This window comes from Ranitomeya variabilis, chromosome 8 (assembly GCF_051348905.1).
Source record: "Ranitomeya variabilis isolate aRanVar5 chromosome 8, aRanVar5.hap1, whole genome shotgun sequence".
Classification (NCBI taxonomy): Eukaryota; Metazoa; Chordata; class Amphibia; order Anura; family Dendrobatidae; genus Ranitomeya; species Ranitomeya variabilis.
This window is the reverse complement of record NC_135239.1, coordinates 162,701,576-162,724,145: the sequence shown is the minus strand read 5'-3', so window position 1 is coordinate 162,724,145 and position 22,570 is coordinate 162,701,576. Positions and strand designations below refer to the sequence as shown.

General features: G+C 41.9%; 1 protein-coding gene across 2 annotated transcripts in view; it reads left to right on the top strand.

Moving 5' to 3' along the window:
- Positions 1-793: 793 nt before the first annotated feature.
- MAFF (MAF bZIP transcription factor F) overlaps positions 794-22,570 on the top strand; it is a 33,882-nt gene continuing 12,105 nt past the window's right edge. The window contains exons 1-2 of one of the 2 annotated variants that reach the window (XM_077278129.1): positions 794-950; positions 22,321-22,380. In XM_077278129.1, coding sequence (XP_077134244.1) covers positions 22,345-22,380 — 36 coding nt within the window. In that variant the 5' untranslated portion in view covers positions 794-950; positions 22,321-22,344. The remainder of the gene's footprint in view (positions 951-22,320; positions 22,381-22,570) is intronic. The other variant, XM_077278130.1, reaches the window with a different exon arrangement.

Genomic DNA, 22,570 nt, shown 5'->3' with positions numbered 1-22,570 from the left:
GCATGTCAGTTCTTTGTGCGGATTCCGCAGCGGTTTACACCTGCTCCATAATAGAAATCCGCACGAAATCCGCAAAACAATCGCAGTAATTCCACAGGAAATCCGCAGTGCGGTTTACCTGCGGATTTACCAAAATTAGTCCGGAAAAATCTGCAGAGTAATCTGCAGCGTGTGCACATAGCCTTGCAAGGAGATTGTATGTTCATACACATGACATCCTGATAGGGAATTTAGATTGTGAGCCCCATCAGGGACAGTGATGATAATGTCTGTAAAGTGCTGCGGAATGTTAGCGCTACAGAAAGATTATTATTATTACTACTATCCTATCATTGGTCTGTCTAGGTCAAATACTGGTTAATGAATAAAATTGGTTTAAATTGAATTCTTACAGAGTTGCTGTATAAATAGTTTCGGGTTTTTTTTCTGGAAGAAATAAGGATGATTTTACATGAGTCTGTATGAATCCAGTCAAAATCAGATGCCATCTAGACCATTATATATTTTGGCAGAAAACAATAAATATTTAGCTACGAAATGTGTCACTTGAGCGGCAAAGTCAGACTCTCTGGGAAAGAGGGGTCATTATTTTCTTGTCTCTGTGGCTCTCCTGTTAGTGATCCCATAGAACGGACCAGGATCGTGTTCCCCTGGCTGCACAGACAGCCCCGGCCCGGTACGTCCAGCCATGTGCACACTTCAGACCTTCCGTTGCCCCTTTAACACTGAGTCAGGCATGTGATGACATCACTGCCCCATCATGTGACGCCCAGGCCCCGCCTCGGGGTGACGTCAGTGCATGACTGTGTTTTTATGAATGAAAGGAATCTGTGAGTGAGTAATTCCAGGAAACGGTAACATTACAACTCAGCAGATCTGAGCACTCCCTCCGCCAGGCAGCACACGGCAGCGTCAGGGACCTCCAGGCCCCGCGTCCCCCAGCAGCGCAGGTAAGGCGGCTCGTCCACGCTCTGGGCGGGGGCTCATTGTATTACACGCTGGGTCGTGCGGGGGGCGCTGTGTGCGGGCACAGGGAGCCCGATCTGTCTGATCGCTGGCCACATCCGGGAACGGCCGGGATCTGCAACCTGTGGCTCCCCAGCTGTTGTGAGGTCGTGCTGGGAGCAGTAGTCCCTCGGCTGGGGAGGGGGGTGTTGTTGTTCTCTTGTATCAGCCCAGTGTGGGCTGTTAGTAAATACTGCTGTGCGTGTAAACATGGAGGAAGGCCTTCCCTAGGAGAACTTCCTCTGAAATGTGCTGGCACAGCATGAGGGCGCAGGATTGGCCCAGAGGGCAATGTTTTATGCCTCACTGTCACCCAATGGGTCCCCCTCACTAGGGTGGTTATGAAAGAGTTAACACTGTCAGAGACTGCGCTGAACCCATAACGCACCCCAGTGTAGCCCCCCGTACACGATGGTCAGTCCGAGCTGTCACCGGCCCCTCACAGATGTGTATGACAGCTCTGTCACCCATGTGTGTCGCTGGCAGTAGGGTCCATGCACAGCACAGGTGGGCACGGGTGCCATCAGACATGGTGGAAGCCACTATGGAGGAGGGGGCTTTTCTGGCTCTGTTTTCCTTGCTGATTGCTCCCAGATGAAGTCATGTTGTCCCGTCGTCTTCTTCCGGAGAGGAGTGTGTGTAACATTCCTTACGTAACATTCCTGTTTTTCCTTGGGTGTTGTCTGTGTCTTATTGTAAGTAACATGCAGGAGGCGTGGAGATCTGCTGGAAGGAGATCTGCTGGAGGGAGTTCTGGGCAGGAAAGTCCAAGACGTTGTCTCTGCTTCGCATTCTTATTCCTTTCCATAGTTTGTTTCCGAAAATGGGAACAATCCGGAGCTCAGCGATGAAGAATAGGATTCGGCCTACGGACGCCCGCCTAGAATCCTTGGCCCTCTTGGAATCTGGGTTTGGGAACTTTTCTGTCTCCTAAAGTGCAGTCAGGGAGACGTTCATCCTGTTCTGTGCAGTGGCTGATTACAGCCTTTCATGTTATGGACCCTTTAGCAGTCCCCGTCTATGGCTCCCATCTCAGACTGTTGTTTTTCATGAGTTCCAATAATAATTGTATTTATATAGCGCCAACATATTCCGCAGCGCTTTACAACTTATAGAGGGGACTTGTAGAGACAATAGACATTACAGCATAACAGAAATCACAGTTCAAAATAGATACCAGGAGGAATGAGGGCCCTGCTCGCAAGGTTACAAACTATGAGGAAAAGGGGAGACACGAGAGGTGGATGGTAACAATTGCTTTAGTTATTTGGACCAGCCATAGTGTAAGGCTCGGGTGTTCATGTAAAGCTGCATGAACCAGTTCACTGCCTAAATATGTAGCATGTAACTGGAATACCATTACTCCCTCTTCCCTTGTCCGTTCGGACGTTCCAGTGTAATGAGTGGTTTGTTGCATCACTTATGTAAACGGAAGCAGAGGGGTTTGTTGATTATTATGGGGTCTGTCTTAGAAGAGTTAGATGAGTTCGAAGCCTTCTCCTATTGTACATGAAGAGGCAGTAACATTACATTCCCCTGCCATACCTTGTTTTGTTTCTTAATATCGGAATAGGTCACTGACTATACTGTATTGCAGATTTTCTCATCCAAAAGCATCGGGCAAATTACGCAAATCACATTCTAATCAGAGTGTGATCATAATGAAATCTGATTCTCTCGGAAGAGGAGATGGAGAGAAACATTTCTCCATCGTCTCCATTCTGTGGAAATTGGTCTGCACTCAGATGTCATCCGAGTGCAGACCAATATTTCCTATGCACTCACTGGCTTGAATGGCTGAGTGCAATCTGACTATCAGATCAAACTAGGGAATGCAGGTTTTTTTAATTTTTTTTTCGTTGGACTGTCTCTGTTGCGGGAAAAGATCCGACGTGCACAGCCGCATAGAATAACATTAGCCCTAGTGTCGATCCAATTTTTTGTCGGATCACACTCTCACCGAAAATATCGTCTGCACCGGTTCTTAGAGGGACATTTCTGTGTTATCCACAGGATACCGTATATCATGAATGTTCATCTCTGGGACCTGCACTCCTTGTTAGAACCTGGCCCCATTTCCAGGGCTGAAGTGGGGGCCCACATGCACAGCGCTCTACATTTACTGATATGGGTGTTCAAATAGCCGAGTAAGTGAGACTCGTATGGCCACATCTCCATGTACTGTGCCCAGAAGACCAATGTTGGAGGACTCTATTCCTCCTAGATCTTGAGATTCTCCTGCCATCTTGCCATGGGTCTCATCTGAGTTTATTTCTGACTGATGGTTGTCGTACGCTGCCTGGAAACCTGGACTGGAAACAAGTCTCTCACCAGCCCCAGTGTAAAAGCTCTCCGCCTATAGATGGTAAAGGCACAATAGATTTGCTCTACATTTATTTTTAGACTGTGCTCATGTTTGACCTCCAATGAAAGTCTAAGGGAACTGCCATTTCTTCTGTGGTTGGGCAGGAGTGATCCCGTGTCCTCAGATCCAAGGCAAAGGTGGATGACTATGGATGTACAGTGTGTGATGTGTGGCTGGAGAAAAGACAGTGCTTCTATACGGTCGTCCAGTGATCACAGTATGGACGTGTTCTGTCTATATTGATGAGATGGGTGATTGGTGCCCACCTGTCACTGGCTGCCACCCCTGAGAAGAATCACTCGCTGTCAGCAGATGTGTTCATGTGAAGTTATGTGTCATTCCTTGTAATATTTAGTATGTAGAAACATAGGAAGTGTACCGTACGATTCTCTGTAGAAAGTCTTTGCTCAGCATTGAACTTACTGACCCCTCAGGTGGAGAACTAACACGGAAGTCAAGAAGCCAAAATATCCTTTGTCATGGAGTAAAGTTCATCTCCAGGGAGATCTGCAATTCCTGCCAGGTGGGGAATCTAGGGTTCGGAGGAAGCTTCTGTCTCGTTAGGCTCCAGGATATGAGATGGGCCTTATGCAATCGTTTGCTGGTCATTTTCTTTGTATTTCACATACAAGTTCTTGAAACAACTTTTCTGAGAACAGGAGAATTTTTTTAAAACCCTCCTTAGTGATGTCTTCTAGTCCTACTTGTTTCTATCTCCGCCTAGTCCTAACGTGATGCCTATGGGTGGATTCACACCAGGATCGGAGAAATTCTGCTAGGAGTAAGTAGCGTCTGCTCCACTATTAAGACACTGTAAGACACTGAATTCTCCTGATGTCACGTGTAATGTACTGCTATGTACTTTTTCACATGACACTGGACCATAGAGAGCCACAGATAGACCTGTGCTTTAGTATTGGTGTGGCTGCCAGGTTATGCTGGGAGTTGTAGTTTTATAACTGCTGTAGAGCCATTAGTCTTCTCTGTTGGACGGTAGAGACTAGAACATTGCTAAAAATTAATTGTTGCACTAGATAAGGCCTGCTCCATCCTTGTTGTACACGTGGATATTATAATCACATTTTGTACGTTAGTGATATACACTGGATTCATTATTAATCTCAGCAGTGTGCTCGCAATATTATCACAAAACTGTTATTTTTTCATCAGTCCCTTCAATGTAATACTTACCCACCATCATCTTCTGACAACCACTGGATTGGTCTGTGACCAAGATTTCTGGAACCAGTGGAGGTTGATGCTGGCCATTTGCTGCATAAATCATTGTTGGGAAGACTGGGTCCAATTTTCTAATTGTTTTTTTATGAATTAGTACCCAATGCCCATTCCCTGTTAGGGTAGGCTCATACGACCGATTTCTCCACATCCGAGAAAACCGGTCCCATTATTCCGATCAGAGTGGCATCAGTTTTTCTGAGACTTGGAGAGCAAAAAAAATAAGTTTCTCCCCTCTTCTCCATTCTGTCAGTCCACAAAAATCAGACCACTCGTGTCATCTGAGTCAAGTCATCCAAGTAGAATCCTTTTTTTTTTTTTTTTTCCACAAACCCATAGACTCACATTTCCGATTTTGATCCAACACTCAGATCAAAATCAGACATGTCTCCTTTTTTTTTTTTTTTTGTTTGTTGCGGACCACCCTGTCCAAAGACAAAAATCAGACGTGTACACAGCGACACAGGATATCATGTGCACCAGTGCTTTCTGTGAAAACCATGGATAGCGCTCATATGTAAAAATCGGTCATGTGCACAACCTTTTGGTGTGAATATTTAGTGACTCTTGCTATCCAGACCTATACACAACTCATTGACTTATGTCATGGATGTTCTATGTTTCATAGCGTTCCTTGTCTGCATCCTTTTTCTTACCATTCCCAGGGATCAGTGCCATCATAGAACTGAAAGTCTACTAGCTCATGACCACTTTTATCTTTCTTCAAGGCTAAAAAAAAAAATGTTATCTAAAGGGGTTGTGTCATGTACATTAGTGGTTAAAATTACAAAATGATTGTAAAAGCAAGAAACTTTGTAACTTACTAATTTTTTAAAAAAATCTTAAATTTAGTAGTCCACTGCTTGTAGTGTAAGTTACTGGCTGCTTTAAAGTGTCTGGTCTTCTAGGCAAGGAATGTGCACTTGTAAGCTGTTTGCTATATCACTTGCAAGCGTCCCGATAAAGAAGACTGGATCGCTGTACTTAGACAGCTTTAGTGACCTAATGTTACTCCCATACTGCACAGGCAAAATGACCTCTGCTAGCAGCATGAGAGAGTTTACAGTTCAAGCCAGTGACCCAGCTATACTGCCTTGTCTGATCAGTCAGGAGTGCACTGCACCCACTGCAACCAGGAAGTCAGGAGGCAGAGTGGCAGTGCGCTCCTGCAGACAGAAGGTAAGCACACCCCTTAAACTTCTGACCATGAATTGTTATGATGATCTTACAGCTTCTGTAGCTTCCTGACCCTCCCCATACACATGCAGGCTAAGCTTGTCACACTTTGAGAGAGGGGACTAAAGCCCCCGTCACACTAAGCGAGGTCGCTAGCGAGATCCCTGCTGAGTCACAAGTTTTGTGACGCAACAGCGACCTCAGTAGCGATCTCACTATGTGTGACACGTAGCAGCGACCAGGCCCCTGCTGTGAGATCGCTGGTCGTGTCGGAATGGCCTGGACCTTTTTTTTGATCATTGAGGTCCCGCTGGGTAGCACACATCGCTGTGTTTGACACCTTACCAACGACCTCGTTGACTACAACGTCACACAGGACGTCCCTCATCGAGGTCTGAATCGTCATAATAGCTGCCATGTGACAGGGTCACAACGACCAACGACATCGTTGTACAGGTCGCTGCATCGCTGCTGCGTCGTTGGGAAGATCTCACTGTTTGACATCTCACCAGCGACCACATAGCGACGCAGCAACGATCCCTGACAGGTCGTATCGTTGTCGGGATCGCTTTAGCGTCGCTAAGTGTGACGGGGCCTTAACCTTCTGCCAGTGTCTTATCTCCCCAAGAATAAAAAGAGCAAACAATGAAATTGTACAGGCCTGATCCTTTTCTCCCCAACAGAGGGTGAGTCTGCAGAACTTCATACATTAGACAGTCAGCTGGACCTGTCTCTTTGCTCTAACACATGTGGGCGCCTTTAGGGTATGTGCACACATCAGGATTTCTTGCAGAAATTTTCCTGACAACAAACCGGAAATTTCTGCCAGAAATCCGCATGCGTTTTTTACGCGGTTTTTTTTACGCATTTTTTGTGCGTTTTTCCCCAGATGCATAGAAATGCGGGAAAAACGCAGAAAACCGCAAAATTAATGAACCTGCTCATTTTTTTTACCGCGATGCGTTTTTTTCGCGGAAAAAACACATCCATGTGCACAAAACATGCAGAATGCATTCTAAATGATAGAATGCATAATGCATGCGTTTTTAATGAGTTTTTATAGCATTTTTAGCACGAAAAAACCTGAACGTGTGCACATGGCCTAATTCTTCTTTTACTGTATTGTCAGAAGATTAGTGCATTGATACCGATTTATTGAAGTGCTTAGATTTTAATTTTTCTGATAACGCTGTTCTACATATTTTCAAAAGTTGTCAGGTTCAGTTATGAAATGAGCCTTTTCTTAATGATTTTGACCTCCTGAATTCAAATTGACGGTGACATTTTTAGTTGGCTCTTGTTTCTATATCGAAGAGTTTTAACCTTTTACTGCTACATATAAAGATGCAGAATATTTTGTTGCCAATTTTCTGATATTTATTTAGAGGAAACTTAGCAACAATTCAAATACAGTAACTAAAACCTGTCTAAACATTATTGCAAATTATAAACAGATAGAGAAATTGCACTACAAAATTTGGTCCTCATTCAGTGACAACTCTTTTTTGCTTGTCTCTTGTACTCCTGCATTTAATCATCTCTTACAATTGTCCAACAGTAATCTACAATCATTGATGGATTCCATTTTCCTTGATATCTTTTTGCCATAGCCGCAATATCTTGGTGAAATCTCTCACCGTGCTCGTCTCTTCTCTCACGTAAGAAAGTGATTTCTTTTTAGGGCATCTTACAGCCATGATCCTTGCATGTTTTGCAACTCTTCATGTTATTTGCTCTTGAGTTTCCCAAAAAGTTAGTTTCCACTAATGCGAATGCTTCCTATAGAGCCTTTTCCTCGCCCTGAACAAACGGAGAGACACCTTATCTTGAAGACGCTTACGAATCTGAGGTCCGATAAAGACTCCTTCCTTTATCTTTGCTTGACTCAACCTTTAGAAATGTATCAATGAGATACTTGAATGTTTTTGCATTTTTATCCATTGTCTTTTTACAAAGTTCTTCATTAGGCCCAACTTGATATTCAATGGTGGTAACTAGTGATGTGCGAACGTGCTTGGATAAATCGTTATACGAGCATGCATGGGTATTATCCGAGTATCTTGGGCGCGCTCTGATACGTCCGAGTCCCTGTGGTTGCATGTTTTGCGTAACAAACAGGCAAAATCCGAACATCACCCACTAGGAGATTCCACTGCTGTAGCCGGGAACCTAAGAGCTGAGCCCTAGTCTTGGGCAGATCCAAATCTCTAATAAGATCGTTCAGTTCACTTTGTGTTATAAGGTGTGGTTCAGTTAAGGTAGCTGACAGAAAGTCTCTGGTGGTGAGAGGAAGACGCTTCATGACACCAAGCGACCTCTTCTTCCTCACTTGATTCGACTTAAAATGTTTCTCGTGCCTTTGGAATCAGCAGTTCTTCTGCCTGTGGTATTATAGATGGAATGTTTGGATACTGTAAAGTTCACTTCTTCTTTCTTGAAACTTCTTTCCTATTGGAGGGAACCATGTAGAAAAAGAAATTGGTAGTGTGATTGCTTGACTCTTGATCATTGGTACTGCTAAAAGGTATAGATTACCTGTTTCCATGCAACCACTGGGTAATATATGATGTACGTCTATTGCAGTATGTGTGTGGAGCCCAACTCTTGTCCTAATCTCCTGTTCTACAGCCAAAATACAGGTTGTAGGCTTTCCTTATCATGGCAGTCAAGTTTCACCTTTGACTTCTCTGCGTTTGTAGCCACAACTATCTACTTTGTTAATGCAATAAGGAGGCATATGTGAAAAAACATATAAACGTCAATATTCTAAGAAACGTAGCTAAGACATCCTAAAACTGTATACCTTACACAGAGAGCATTTATAAAAGTAGGTGATGTAACTGTAATTAGGATTACGCCATCGGAGATGAGTTGGCGTTTTCACACTAAGATGATGGGATACTAAAGGCTCAATAAACTAAATAGATGATGTAATAGAGCAGCTACTAACAATGCAATAATGAGGATGAAGTTATAAAGGCGCAATTTTTTCTATAAGCCTGCATGAAGGGTGCATAAGTAATTACAACCTCCTCTGGAACTTGAAAATTAGAGTCAATCAGAAAATTTAAGTATACTGTATTCGTTTTCGGCACATAATTAAGTTCCACAGTTTTTGTCTCTGAACCAATTTGGCTGTAGAACAGTGTAATTCTTCTATAATTGGACAGAGGTGATGAAACAAAAAAAATCTGTGTAGCCTTGTCCTTGGCGTACAAAATTGATGGAACCTGTCACCAGAAATAAAAACACTATTAACCTGCAAATACTGGGTAAACCTGCAGGTTAACAGCATTATTAACCTGTGCGGTGTCGGTGCTTAGCCGAACGCTGCAGGAAGAAAATTAACATTATTCCACCCGGCATCGTTCCGGCTTCAGGTCACCACTTTGTGTATAAATAGCGGCGGCTGTAGCTTCGCCCTGGTCCTGATTGACACTTGCTCTGCATTCAGCCAATATTAAAAAAAAAAAAAAACATCCAGACTGTCCAGGGACACAATGTGATATCAAGTATTGCACCCTTCTGCCAAATAACTTTAAATTGATCAGTATATGACCTACTCACCCTTTTCGTACCCCATTGCTTTTTCTTTGCACCTTCCTACTCATTCCCCTGTAACAGGTAGATCCCCTTGTTCTACTCTTCTTAAAAGTAAGGTACTGGACTTAAAATGTTTTTAAAGTTTGAAAGTTATCTCCTATCCACAGGGTAAGGGATAACTTTCTGAATTCCGTGGTTCCCAGCGATCCCTTAATTGGGTATTACCAAGTTCGAAAGTTATCACCTATCCATGGGATAGTGTATGACTTTACAGTCACTGGAAGTCCAACTGCTGTGGCCCCTAGCAAACCCAAGGCTGAATGGAGTGGTGGTTGATCATGCGCTCTGTTGCTCCATTCAGTCTTAAAGGGAATTCCATAGATTGCCAAGCGCTGCACTTAACTGATCTTCGGCACCGCCATTAGAGTGCACATAATCGACCTCCTCTCCATTCAGCACTGGTTCTTGGGTTCACTAGGGGCCACAGCATTCGGGCTTCCAGTGACTGTAAAGTTGTGCTCTAAACCTTGGATTTGGATAACTTTCAAACTTAATAATTCCTCTTTAAAGCCAAGTATACACGGTAAATACCGCTGTTTAAAATAGTTGCTGAAATGGTGTGATTAGCCTGCACATTAAATCCTTAGTAATGCAATCTGCATCTCCAGTCAATTTATGCTCAGGATGCACTGAGCTGAGCTTGAGACGCAGCTTCAGTGAGGAGCGGTAATGTCATAGAGGTTACTGCCTGTCACTGCCAGCTGTTCCCACACTCAGTTCACTGTGAACCGGCCAATGTACTGGGGTAACTATCATGACGTCACCGCTAGCACCGTAAGAAAATTCTCTATGGGGTTAGTTATAGACGCCTCTCCATTACTAATCCCTGGGCTTGATGTAAGTGGCCATAGAACAGCTGACATCAACCCCAACCCTATTACCCCACTAAACACCTCACCAGGGCAAGTGGGAAGAGAGAGGCTAAGCGCCAGATTTTGCGCATCTTATGGATGTGCCATTTCTGGGGCAGCTTAGGGTTGATGTTGTTAGTCTGGGAGGGGAGGCAATATCCCTGGCCCCTTCCCAGGCTATTAATATCAGCCCACAGCTGTCTGAGCCTTTGCTGGTTAGAATTTATAGGGGCACCCTTCGTCATTTTTTTCCGGGTCCCCCGAAAACTAGTAAGTAAAGGCTAAGCAAACAGCTTTTAGCTGTTATTAATAGCCTGGGAACTTTTGGGGATATTGTCCCCTTTCCTAGATTATCAACGTCAGCCTCCAGCTGTGGGCTTTCCCTCTGCTAGTTTTGAAACTTTCACGGGAGCTCACATCATTTTATTTTTTTTTAAATGTATTTTACACGCGATGTACACAGCGAGTGCTGTATACAGCTCCCATCATTGTCGCCCAGTTGCACTGATCTCAGGAAGACCAGGCAACAATGATCCGAGCTGTCTTCAATGCCTGGAAACAGACTGAACTGTAACGCTTTTTTAAGGCGCCGGTACTTGGCACACTGACGCGACACACGGATTCCACACATATGTAACACATGGACACACTTACACGGATAGCTGCGCTACTGTTTTTTTCCAATACCAGAAATATCAGTACGTGTGAAAGAGCCCAAGTCTGTCAAATCCTGGAGCTAAGAATGTGTTGTCATACCGCTCTCTCAGATCCATGGTGGTGACTGTGGGTCCCTCACATATTTGAGGAATTCAATTATATATATATATATATATATATATATAGATAGTACACAATGTAATTTTTATATATTGGACTAAGTACGTGCCGCTGCACCTAGCACTTGCATAATGCTGATTCCTTCTCCATTGTCACTGTGCTAGTAAAATCTTGAACTTCGAATTATATTATTAATACCGTATATGCTCGAGTATAAGCCGAGATTTTCAGCCCATTTTTTGGGGGCTGAAAGTGCCCCTCTCGGCTTATACTCGAGTCATGGTCGGCGGGTGAGGGGGAGCGACGACTGTCACATACTCACCTGCTCCTGGCGCGGTCCCTGCATGTCCCATGATCTCCGGCAGCCGCAGCTCTTCCTCTGTTCAGCTGTCACGTGGTATTGCTCATTAAAGTAATGAATATGGACTCCACTCCCATAGGGGTGAAGATGCATATTCATTACTGTAATGAGCGGTACCAGTGACCGCTGAACAGAGGAAGAAGCTGCCGCTCCCGGAGACCATCTGTCCAGGAGAAGCTGCCAGGGACTGCGCCAGGAGCAGGTAAGTATTTCATATTCACCTTTCCTCGTTCCACCGCCCCCCGTCTTCCGCGTCCTCTGCAGTGACTGTTCAGGTCAGAGGGCGCGATGGTGTATTAGCGTGCGTGCCGCCCTCTGCCTGAACAGTCACTGTGGAGAGACGGGACGCTGAGGAGCAGCGGACAGCAACGAGAGGTGAGTATGTCATTTTTTTTTTTTATTGCAGCAGCATTACATGTGGCACATTGTTATATGGAGCATCTTATGGGGCCAGAATGAACTGTATGGAGCATTATATGTGACACATTTTAACACTTAACCTACTGATGTCTCAATCAATTTTACTTTTATTGGTATCTATTTTTTCTGCCTCCTGTGACCACTCCTCCGCCACTAATGCTCCGGCCCCATCTACAGCCAGACTATAAGGTAAATCCAGACTATAAGATGCACAACCTTTACACACACACACTTACTTTCCTCCAAAAATTTTGGAGGACTAAAGTGCGTCTTATAGTTAGAAAAATACGGTCTTTGATAAAAAAAAAAAATAAATCAACAAAACGAAGTAAATGAACAAAAGAGAAATCTAAATTGTATCAATATTTGGAGTGACCACCCTTTGCCTTGAAATGGCACCAAAGCATCAATTCTTCTCAGTACATTTGTACTTGCACACGGTTTTTGAAAGAACTCAACAGTGAGGTTGTTCCAAACAACTCGAAGAACTAACCACAGATCTTCTGTAACTGTTTTAGGCAGATGTGAAAAAATGCTGCAACATAAGAATGCTTTAAGAAATCGAAGCTTTAATAGTTTATTTTTTTCAATTAACAAAATTGAAAGTGAATGAACAAAACATAAATCTAAATTGCATATATACATAGTCCTAAGAAGAATTAAGTATAACCTCTTTGAATGCTATGGTTTTAGGTATCCGGACGTAATTACAAAACAATCTGGTCCTTTTTTAGAAGGTATTATTCTTCGGTAAATACAACTTCAGATGAATAACAGCACACGACAAATTACATCATGTTGTTTTTCATTTAAATAAAATTAGTCCAAAATGCTGAGGCAGTGAGTGAAAAATTAAGTACACCCAATAATCCATAGTTTGTATAACAATCCTTAGAAGTAATTGTTTTCTGTATGACTTTATCAGTCAGTCACTCACATAGTTGTGTAAGGATTTTGGCCCACTCTCTTTACAATGTTCCTTCAGTTTATTGAGGTTTGGTTTGTGAGTATTTGTTTCTGCATAGTTCTCTTAACATCCTGCCACAATATTTCATTTTGACTGATGTCTGGACTGTGACTGGGCCATTATAACATGTTGATTATTTTCTTTTTCAATTATTTTTATATATCTTTGCTTGGATGGCTTGGGATCATTATCTTGTTGCATAACCCAAATTCAGCCAAGCTTTATCTTTTGACTCTAGAATACTTTGGAGCAGAGGAGTTCATGATGGAATCGATGACTGCAAGGTTCCAGTTACTCACCTGTCTTAGCTGAAGGGCTTGGCTCTCAAGTATCCAGTATGGGTTCCTAACAATCTTTATGAAGTTCACAGAGGTGCTGAGCACTTGTTGGGTGCTTTCACTTTGCATACAGCTCAGCCCAGACCATTTCAAATGGGTTGCTTTTGGGTCATTGTGGAGGCCAGGCCATCTGACGCAGCACTCTTCATCTTGGTCTCCTAGCCCTTCCTTAGTCTGGAGGTGTTTTTTGTTTTGTTTTTTTTTATGATTTTTTATTTTTGTAATTGTCGTGTTAAAGCAGAAATGATGTTCCTACAGCATGTTCTTGTATAATGCTGTGGTAACCATGCTGGGTAAGTGCCTTAAATCTGGAATAAATCACCAATAGTGTCACCAGAGAAGCACGTCACACATTCACCTCCATGCTTCATGGTGGCCATCATACATAAAAATAATACATACAAAAATCTCAAATTTTGACTACAGTACAGATTTACACTACTGTAATGTCCAGTCCCTGTGTTGCTTGGCCCAACACGTCTCTTGTTTGCGGTGTTAAGCAGAGGCTTCTTTGCAGCAATTTAACTCTAAAGGTCTGATTTTTGCATTTTCCTCTAGACAGTTGATGTGAGTTGCGTCTGTGCATCATTTATGAGATCTGTATCTGTGATGCTGCATTTTGTGTTTTCTGAGGCTGATAACGCTGATAAACTTATCCTCTGCGGCACAGGTAATTCTTGTTATCCTTCCCTGACCTCATGAGAGCCAGGTTCATCATAGCAATTGTTGGTTTTCATAGTTTCATTTGAGGGTTCTAACTATTTTCCAGATTGGCCGAGCTTCATGTCTTAAAGTAATGACGGACTGTTGTTTCTTTTAGTTGAACTTCTTGTTATATTCTGGGTTTTTTTTATAGCAGTTGTGTAAGTGGGCTCTGCACTCTATGGAATTGTGTACAAATGCATTCCTCTGCAATACCCATGTGATGTTTGCAGAAACTTTCTGAGGGCCAGTGATTCCACAAATGACCGCATCTCTTTCTATTGGAAGCCATTCCAGGTTACTACCAGATGAAGCTACCATGCCAAGCATGTGTAAAGTTGTCATCTGAGTGAGAGAGGGGGTGTATAAGGCTTAACACTTTTTGAGGTTTGATTCACACATATTTCTCTACTTGTTTCATTGGGCGTTCTTTTATGGTGTTGGTGCCTTTAGTCTGAATAATCTACAATGTGCAAATTCCAATAAGAATAACAGGTGTGTCCAAACCTTTGACTGATACTGTGCATGTGATGTGAATATCCATTTTCAGCTGCCTCAGGAGTTTTCACTTTCCCACATTCTAGATCGTCCATTTTTCTGATGTTTTGTCTTCACTGCACAGTCATCTGTCGTTCTGGACATGTGTATGATCACTAGGATTTGGTTACTGAGTCCCTCGCAAATCTCAATAAGGCTACTTTCACACTAGCGTCGGGCTCGGCCCGTCGCTGTGCGTCGGGCCGACGTTCCCGACGCTAGCGTTGTCTCCGCCGCACAACGGGGGCAGCGGATGCATTTTTCCAGCGCATCCGCTGCCCCATTGGGAGGTGCGGGGAGGTGGGGGCGGAGTTCCGGCCGCGCATGCGCGGTCGGAAAAGACGTTTACGACGGAGCAAAAAACATTGCAAGCAACGTTTTTTGCTCCCGACGGTCCGCCACTGCACGACGCATCCGTCGCATCACGGGTGCGACGTGTGGCAATCCGTCACAATGCGTCGCTTAATGTTAATCAATGGTGAAAAAACGCATCCTGCAAACACTTTTGCAGGATGCGTTTTTTCGGCAAAACGACGCATTGTGACGGAATGCAGTTAACGCTAGTGTGAAAGTAGCCTAACAGGATAAAAATCTCCTCTGTAAATTGAGTAGTAATGGGCATGTGAGACAACGAGTCAGTGTGAATAGTCCTACCTTTTTAACCAATCCATGTTATTTATACCACAAATTCTTTAAGGTGGCTATAGATATTCAGTAACTTTTTACCGAACACTCTTTCAGTCCATATCTATTCCTCCAAACCCAGGTATACACATTCATAGTATAGTAAGGTGGCGGATGTTGTCTGTCTAGATCTCTTTTAAGGGTGTTTGATAAAGTGCGACATAAAAGGTTTCTATATAAAATGAGAAGAATGGGACTAGGTGAAAAAATGTGTAATTGGGTTACACCTGGCTCAGTGATTGAAAACAAAGGGTGCTTATTACTGGAACACACTGTGATTAGATCACAGTTGACAAAAGAGTACTACACGGGTCAGTATTGGGCCCTCTTTTTCATATATTTATTAATGTTCTTGTAGAGTACATACAGAGTAGAATTTCGATATTTGCAGGTAATACTAAAGTTTACAAGGTAATCAACACAGAAGAGGATAATTTAATATTACAGGTGGATTTATGTCATCTGAAGGCTTGGGCGGAGAAATGACAATTGAAGTTCAGTGTAGACAATTGAAGTTCAGTGTAGGTAAATGTAAGGTCATATAGTTGGGCAGAGGAAAAATAATATAAAATAATTTACTAAATAGTAAACGAAAAAGACTTGGGTGTACGAGTGGACTGCAAACTCAACTTTAGTGACCAGTGCCAGACAGCTGCTGTCAAGGCAGAAGAAATGAACATGGACAGTAATTTTATCTAATGACTTCTTGTTTGTTAGTACTGTAAAATAGTCCTTTTTAGATATACTTCCGCATACTGGGCAGTTCTCATTTCTTTCTCTGGTCTAGTAACTTCCTTTCTAGAAAATGTATAACTGTTCTGTTTGTAAGTTAATGTTTAATCACGGATAGGTAACCATCCTGACTACACCTGCTCATGTGAGAGGAGGCAAGAAATGAAAGCCACTATACAGGTACAGGATGATCTAGCAAAATGTTATAAGGAAGCCACTTTTACAGGATTATAGGGGTTTTCCAACCATTGCCATTATAACTTAATATAACTTATTATAGACAACTTAATTTTGCAATTAATTGTTTATTTTGTATGAGACTTTTCTGAATTTTTAACGAATATTTTGCTACTCAAATGGCATGAAAAAGTAGATTATGTAGAAGTCTAGGCAATCGTCAGAAAGGATGTAAATACCTAATCCATTTTAAGACATTGGGTGTGTTTATGATTTTTCGGTTTTGTTTTGTTTTATACCATTGGCATCTGCCTTCCTTATTTGCTATAAGAATGGAGTGGATATAAGATTTCGTAATAATACAGAAAATGTCAATCAGATATATTGCCCATTCTTCTAAAAAGACTTATTAAATGTGTTTTCCAGGCAATTTTATAATCTTTAAATTAGCTGCTAATGGGTTAAACTAAGTAAAGTGGCAAGTGACAACACATTTTTCCGTATGTAGACCTCCATGTTTAGAAGCTGAAATACTCCCTCTTTTCATTGAATATGTAGTTCTTATATTGTAACCTTTCAAATAAATGGTCAACTATGTCATACTTGGTCAACTAGGCACCCCATACACATTCGGCCTACAATCTACTGTGTATGGTGTGTGCCCCAACAAATGACGTTGTGGGACAGAAGGGCTGACTTCGAACTGTTGATTTTTTTTGTTCTGTTCTCTAAGAGATAAGCTGCCATCAGAATAACTTTAGCACTCTCGCTCATAAAAAAAATAAAAAGTAGCACTTGGCCCGCTAAGAGCTCCTGTCTATGGGAGCATTTAGGGAGATAGTAGATGACTGAATGATCATTCTTCTGACAGCTATCTAAAGTGTATATAGGGGTCCTTAAAAATTAACCTCCCCATACACATTAGAGTAAATTCAGCCATATTATCATCAATATCAAGAGGAATGGCCCACAGTCTAAGGTGTATGGGCCACTACAGATGTCTTGCGGTGGACAGATGATTGTCAGGGGCGTTAAGCATCCCAGTGTCCAAATTCAGATGGTGATCTTGTTGATCTCTCTGAAGTAAGCCGCTGCCAGAGATGTCTAGGCAGCAGTTTTCTAAAAAGAAAAAAACAGTGTCACTTGTCAAAGCGGATGTTCCTATTTACGGGAGAGGTACCTTAGCTGCCAACCAAATGAATGGCTGAAGCTTCATTCTGTCAACAGCCATCTAAAGTGTATGTATTAAAAGTGGGTCCTCATGTTGAAAAAGCCTTATCAATGGCATCCACAAGTCCTATCAGGGTTTGTTTGTTTGTTTGTTTGTTTGTTTTATGAAAAAATATTTTAGGGTCCAAAATAGCCCCAATATGAAGAGAACCCCTTTTTCTTTCTTACTGTTTAACATTACGAATCAATGTGTTTTACAGCCTCGAGATGGTAGTTGGTAGTTTTTGTATATAGTGAAAGAGGAACACACATGACATGTTTAAAGGAGAGCTGTTTCAAGGTCAACAGCAGACAGTTTTTGCACTGATTCTTCCATTTTTTTTCTTTTACTAAAGTCACTATGCGGTTCTACCGATATGGACAATTTTTTTAAGTAGTTCTAATTTTTGTAGTCTTTACCAATGGGGTGTTTCTGACAGAATTCTGCAGGGCCATGTCTTTAGGCTTCTTTAAATTATTACCCTGTGAGCAATGTCCCCTTGGTAAAGACGATGAAAATTAGCACTAAATAAAAAGGCCCTTATCACTGGAACTGTATAATAACTTAAAAAAGCAAAAACGGAATGCACGGGAGCAACAAGAGTAAAGTAAGAGCAAAATCTGGCCACTTTTGATCTAGTGACAGGCTTTCTTGAATTACACATGTAAAGTTCCATAATGACTACATGGAATTTTGCACACCTTCACGGACTATTAGTAAATTGCCTACCGGATACTTTCCCATTTCTAGTGGATGGCGGGTTCTGTATGGTGTAATTGGATGCAAGTGCGGTAGTTGTATTAAATTGCTCCTTTTTTGTATTAAATATCTGAAAGCATTTTTGTCTATACAGTTAGGTATTTTCTGATTTGCAGATTTCTCTCCCAACAGAAGAGCTTCTACTGTAGAAGTATGTTTTTGTTCAGAGTGGATGATAAAAAAATAACAATGAGTGTTGCCCTGTATTATATACAGAGCCTTGCGAAAGTATTCGGCCCCCTGGAACTTTTCAACCTTTTCCCACATATCATGCTTCAAACATAAAGATACCAAATGTAAATTTTTGGTGAAGAATCAACAACAAGTGGAACACAATTGTGAAGTTGAATGAAATGTATTGGTTATTTTTAATTTTTGTGGAAATTCAAAAACTGAAAAGCGGGGCGTGCAATATTATTCGGCCCCTTTACTTTCAGTGCAGCAAACTCACTCCAGAAGTTCATTGTGGATCTCTGAATGATCCAATGTTGTCCTAAATGCCTAATGATGATAAATATATTCCACCTGTGTGTAATCAAGTCTCCGTATAAATGCACCTGCTCTGTGATAGTCTCAGGGTTCTGTTTGAAGCACAGAGAGCATCATGAAGACAACAAGCAGGTCCGTCATACTGTTGTTCAGAAGTTTAAAGCTGGATTTGGATACAAAATGATTTCCAAAACTTTAAACATCCCAAGGAGCACTGTGTAAGCGATCATATTGAAATGGAAGGAGTATCATACCACTGCAAATCTACCAAGAGCCGGCCGTCCCTCTAAACTTTCATCTCAAACAAGGAGAAGACTGATCAGAGATGCAGCCAGGAGGCCCATGATCACTCTGGATGAACTGCAGAGATCTACAGCTGAGGTGGGACAGTCTGTCCATAGGACAACAATCAGTCGTACACTGCACAAATCTGGCCTTTATGGAAGAGTGGCAAGAAGAAAGCCATTTCTCAAAGATATCCATAAAAAGTGTTGTTTAAAGTTTGCAACAAGCCACCTGGGAGACACACCAAACATGTGGAACAAGGTTCTCTGGTCAGACGAAACCAAAATCTAACTTTTTGGCAACAATGCCAAACGATATGTTTGGCATAAAGGCAACACGGCTCATCACCCTGAACACACCATCCCCACTGTCAAACATGGTGGTGGCAGCATCATGGTTTGGGCCTGCTTTTCTTCAGCAGGGACAGGGAAGATGGTTAAAATTGATGGGAAGATGGATGGAGCCAAATACAAGACCATTCTTGAAGAAAACCTGTTGGAGTCTGCAAAAGACTTGAAACTGGGACGGAGATTTGTCTTCCAACAAGACAATGATTCCAAACATAATGCAAAATCTACAATGGAATGGTTCACAAACGTATCCAGGTGTTAGAATGGCCAAGTCAAAGTTCAGACCTCAATCCAATCGAGAATCTGTGGAAAGAGCTGAAAACTGCTGTTCACAAACGATCTCCATCAAACCTCACTGAGCTCGAGCTGTTTGCCAAGGAAGAATGGGCAAGAATTTCAGTCTCTCGATGTATAAAACTGATAGAGACATACCCCGAGCGACTTGTAGCTGTGATCGCAGCAAAAGGTGGCATAACAAAGTATTAAGTTAAAGGGGCCGAATAATATTGCATGCCCCACTTTTCAGTTTTTGAATTTCCACAAAAATTTAAAATAACCAATAAATTTCGTTCAAATTCACAATTGTGTTCCACTTGTTGATTCTTCACCAAAAATTTACATTTGGTATATTTATTAGAAGCATGATTTGTGGGAAAAGGTTGAAAAGTTACTGGGCGCCGAATGCTTTTGCAAGGCACTGTACACATAAGGTGCCACAAGGATCACAGAACCTAGTGTTGGTTCCCCCATCGAGATGTACTGGGCTTGTATTTTGACATGTCTGTCAGTCGCTTGTTTCTCCCTTCTCATTGAAGACATGTAACTGAATGTCCTTGTGTAATGTGGTTTTGAAGAAAGTGAGCAGCTTTTGAAGATCTATATGCCCCTATACACACAGACAAGGCTTTTATGCTGCTGATGATTGTGCTGGGCTTTGTCGCTGGGGGATGTGAAAAGAGAGTTGCAAGATAATGTCATTTACAATCTTTTTCTTTTCAATATTTAGCTGGATGAGTTTATATTGAATAATTGTTCCTCCCTAACTGGATTTCCTTGATTCTGGTAATATGTGTAGGTCTCCTTTATTACATAACTTGCAATGGGGAAGCTCAAGCCATGCAGGTGACATTTTAAGGAAGTGAGATTGCGTATATCATCTTTAGTAGTTGGAAGCTCTCCTTGTTAACGGAGTCCAGATAATGTTGTATGTATAAAATTAATGTCCTGAAAGCTCCTCCTGTGGGTATATTCTCATTGTTGTGGCATCTTCCCCAAAGGAATCACCTAATACTTATTGCCAGTGGCCTGCTTCATTTTGTATTTATTTAGGATGGAGACTAGAAGTCCAGCAGGTCCATGCAAAGAAAAAGAGTTTTGTAGACCCAAGATAGTGGAGCAAAAAAGACAATTGTTCTATTATGGGGTTGTCCACTTCTAAATCCTGGCTGCATGAGGTACGCACATTGTCAGGAGTCACCGGTATTGCTGGTGACAGTAGGCAGTCAATTGACCGCAAGTGTGCGATCTGCATACTTCTGGCCACATTCCGACTAGACGCACCTGGCTTTGTTCAATACAAGTGACTCGAGAGAAGCTGGCATGTGACTGCATGTATGCCTGCTCTCACTGGTAATACCAGTGAATCCTGGCAGCATACACACTGCACATTGTCAGATTTCTGCAGTCATATAGAATTACTGTATACTTCTATCAGAAGACTGGACAACCCCTTTAAGGCTGTCCCATCTTCACCAATTTATCTACAGCATAGAACTGATAAAGGGGTATTCAAAGATGAACTGGTTTGGGGAGAGGGGCTAAACTTAATATGAACCATTCACACTTGGCCCTTCAGTTAGGTGTTCCACCTGAATCTCCGAACCGGGGGAATCGGACTGATCTGTAGAGTACCACGAGACCTATGGAATTCATATGGGCTCCTTTTTTTTTCTCAACAGTCTTTTCATAGTAGACTCCAAGGAAGAGGTTAGTGATCAAACAATGTTTTGTCCCCATAGATCTTGGTTGTCTAAATTGCAAAAGTTGTGGGAAATTCTAGCTTTTTGACTTGTGGCTTGCCCTTTTTTGTCTTCCTCCTCACTTGCTCACAAGATTCCGAGATGAGTAATGTAAGATGGACCAAAAAAATGGATAAAAGATAAAGTGACTAAGAGTACATCTGTAACATGTGAATTCCACTTGACATGCAGAAGTGGAAAAAAACGACAGCGAATATTAATAGATATGGAGTATATGAAGCTCTGTGTCGAAAGCCATGATTGTGAAAACATATCTGCTGCTGTGACTCATGGTTGTTTGTAAACCTGACCTGCAGTTCCACCACTCCCTTGTTCAACACAACCAATATAGCAGTAACAGAAATCCTTGCCCTACAAATGTTTATATATGGAATTTGTGGCATGAGGTTTTTTCATTTCTACCTACACAGGTGTTTCTGTTTGGCCTAGCCAGAGGTAGTTCAAGAGGATCTGTCACTTAAACGGTGTTAAATCCCTTGTAAAAATCCATGTTTTGTGCTGCATCACTTGTACAACTGTTTGTTTGTTTTTTTTCCAATCTGGTCTTGCCACAAGTGCTTTCACCCCTCTTTTCCAGATGCTGCCAATCACCTCTCAGCAGTCTCTGAGACTGATCAGATGCCGACCTGTGATTGGCAGCATCTAGGAGAAGACTCTGAAGAGACGCTCAGTTGGCCTGCAAACTAGAGATTTCACATACTGCGCTCCAGAAGAAACGTGAATATCTCTGCAATGGAGCAACGCAGCGCATAAAGGAAAATGGTGGCAGAATCAGGAGAGCTCAGAGATTTTAACAATGTATTTAACTCCGTTATTTGGGCACGTGACAGGTCGTCTTTAATGTGATGACCCGACAGCTAGCATTATTATGTAGCACAGGAGTCCTGTGCTCTAATTCTGTCAGGACCTCCGCATATGGAGATTATATTTTAAAGATTTGATGCTGGTATTCTTTGTTTAATCACTGTGGATTTCCACCTAAAATGTAACATTGCTAACCAGAATAGCTGCATTTCCCAATGTAATGGTTGCGCAAACTTGGCACAGCAGTACAAGACATAAATGTCATTATATATAAAACACATAACAAACTTTGGTTTCTGATCTAACTTCTGATTTACTAATAATATTGTTAAAGTGATGGGCAGAGGTCCACTTTAAATCCAATTTAGAATTGTCTTTAATTACAGGAACAGCCCTGTTCTTTGGGCAATGTTTGCTTTATAGTTATGGTATTAACACTGTTCATTTTTCCAGACAGGTCGTGATCCCCAGGTGACAATGTCGTCTGATGGACTGTCAGCCAAAGCATTGAAGGTACTGCATTTAGTTGAAATGTATATATTATTTAGTATTTTTCTTTCCCCATCAGTAAAAAAAACTGTAAAATAAGTAATTAAATACAAATGATTTCATTTTCTTGGTTGTATTACATAGTTACATAGGTTGAATAAAAACATAAATCCACCAAGTTCAACCTTTCGCCACCAGTTATACATTCTCTAAC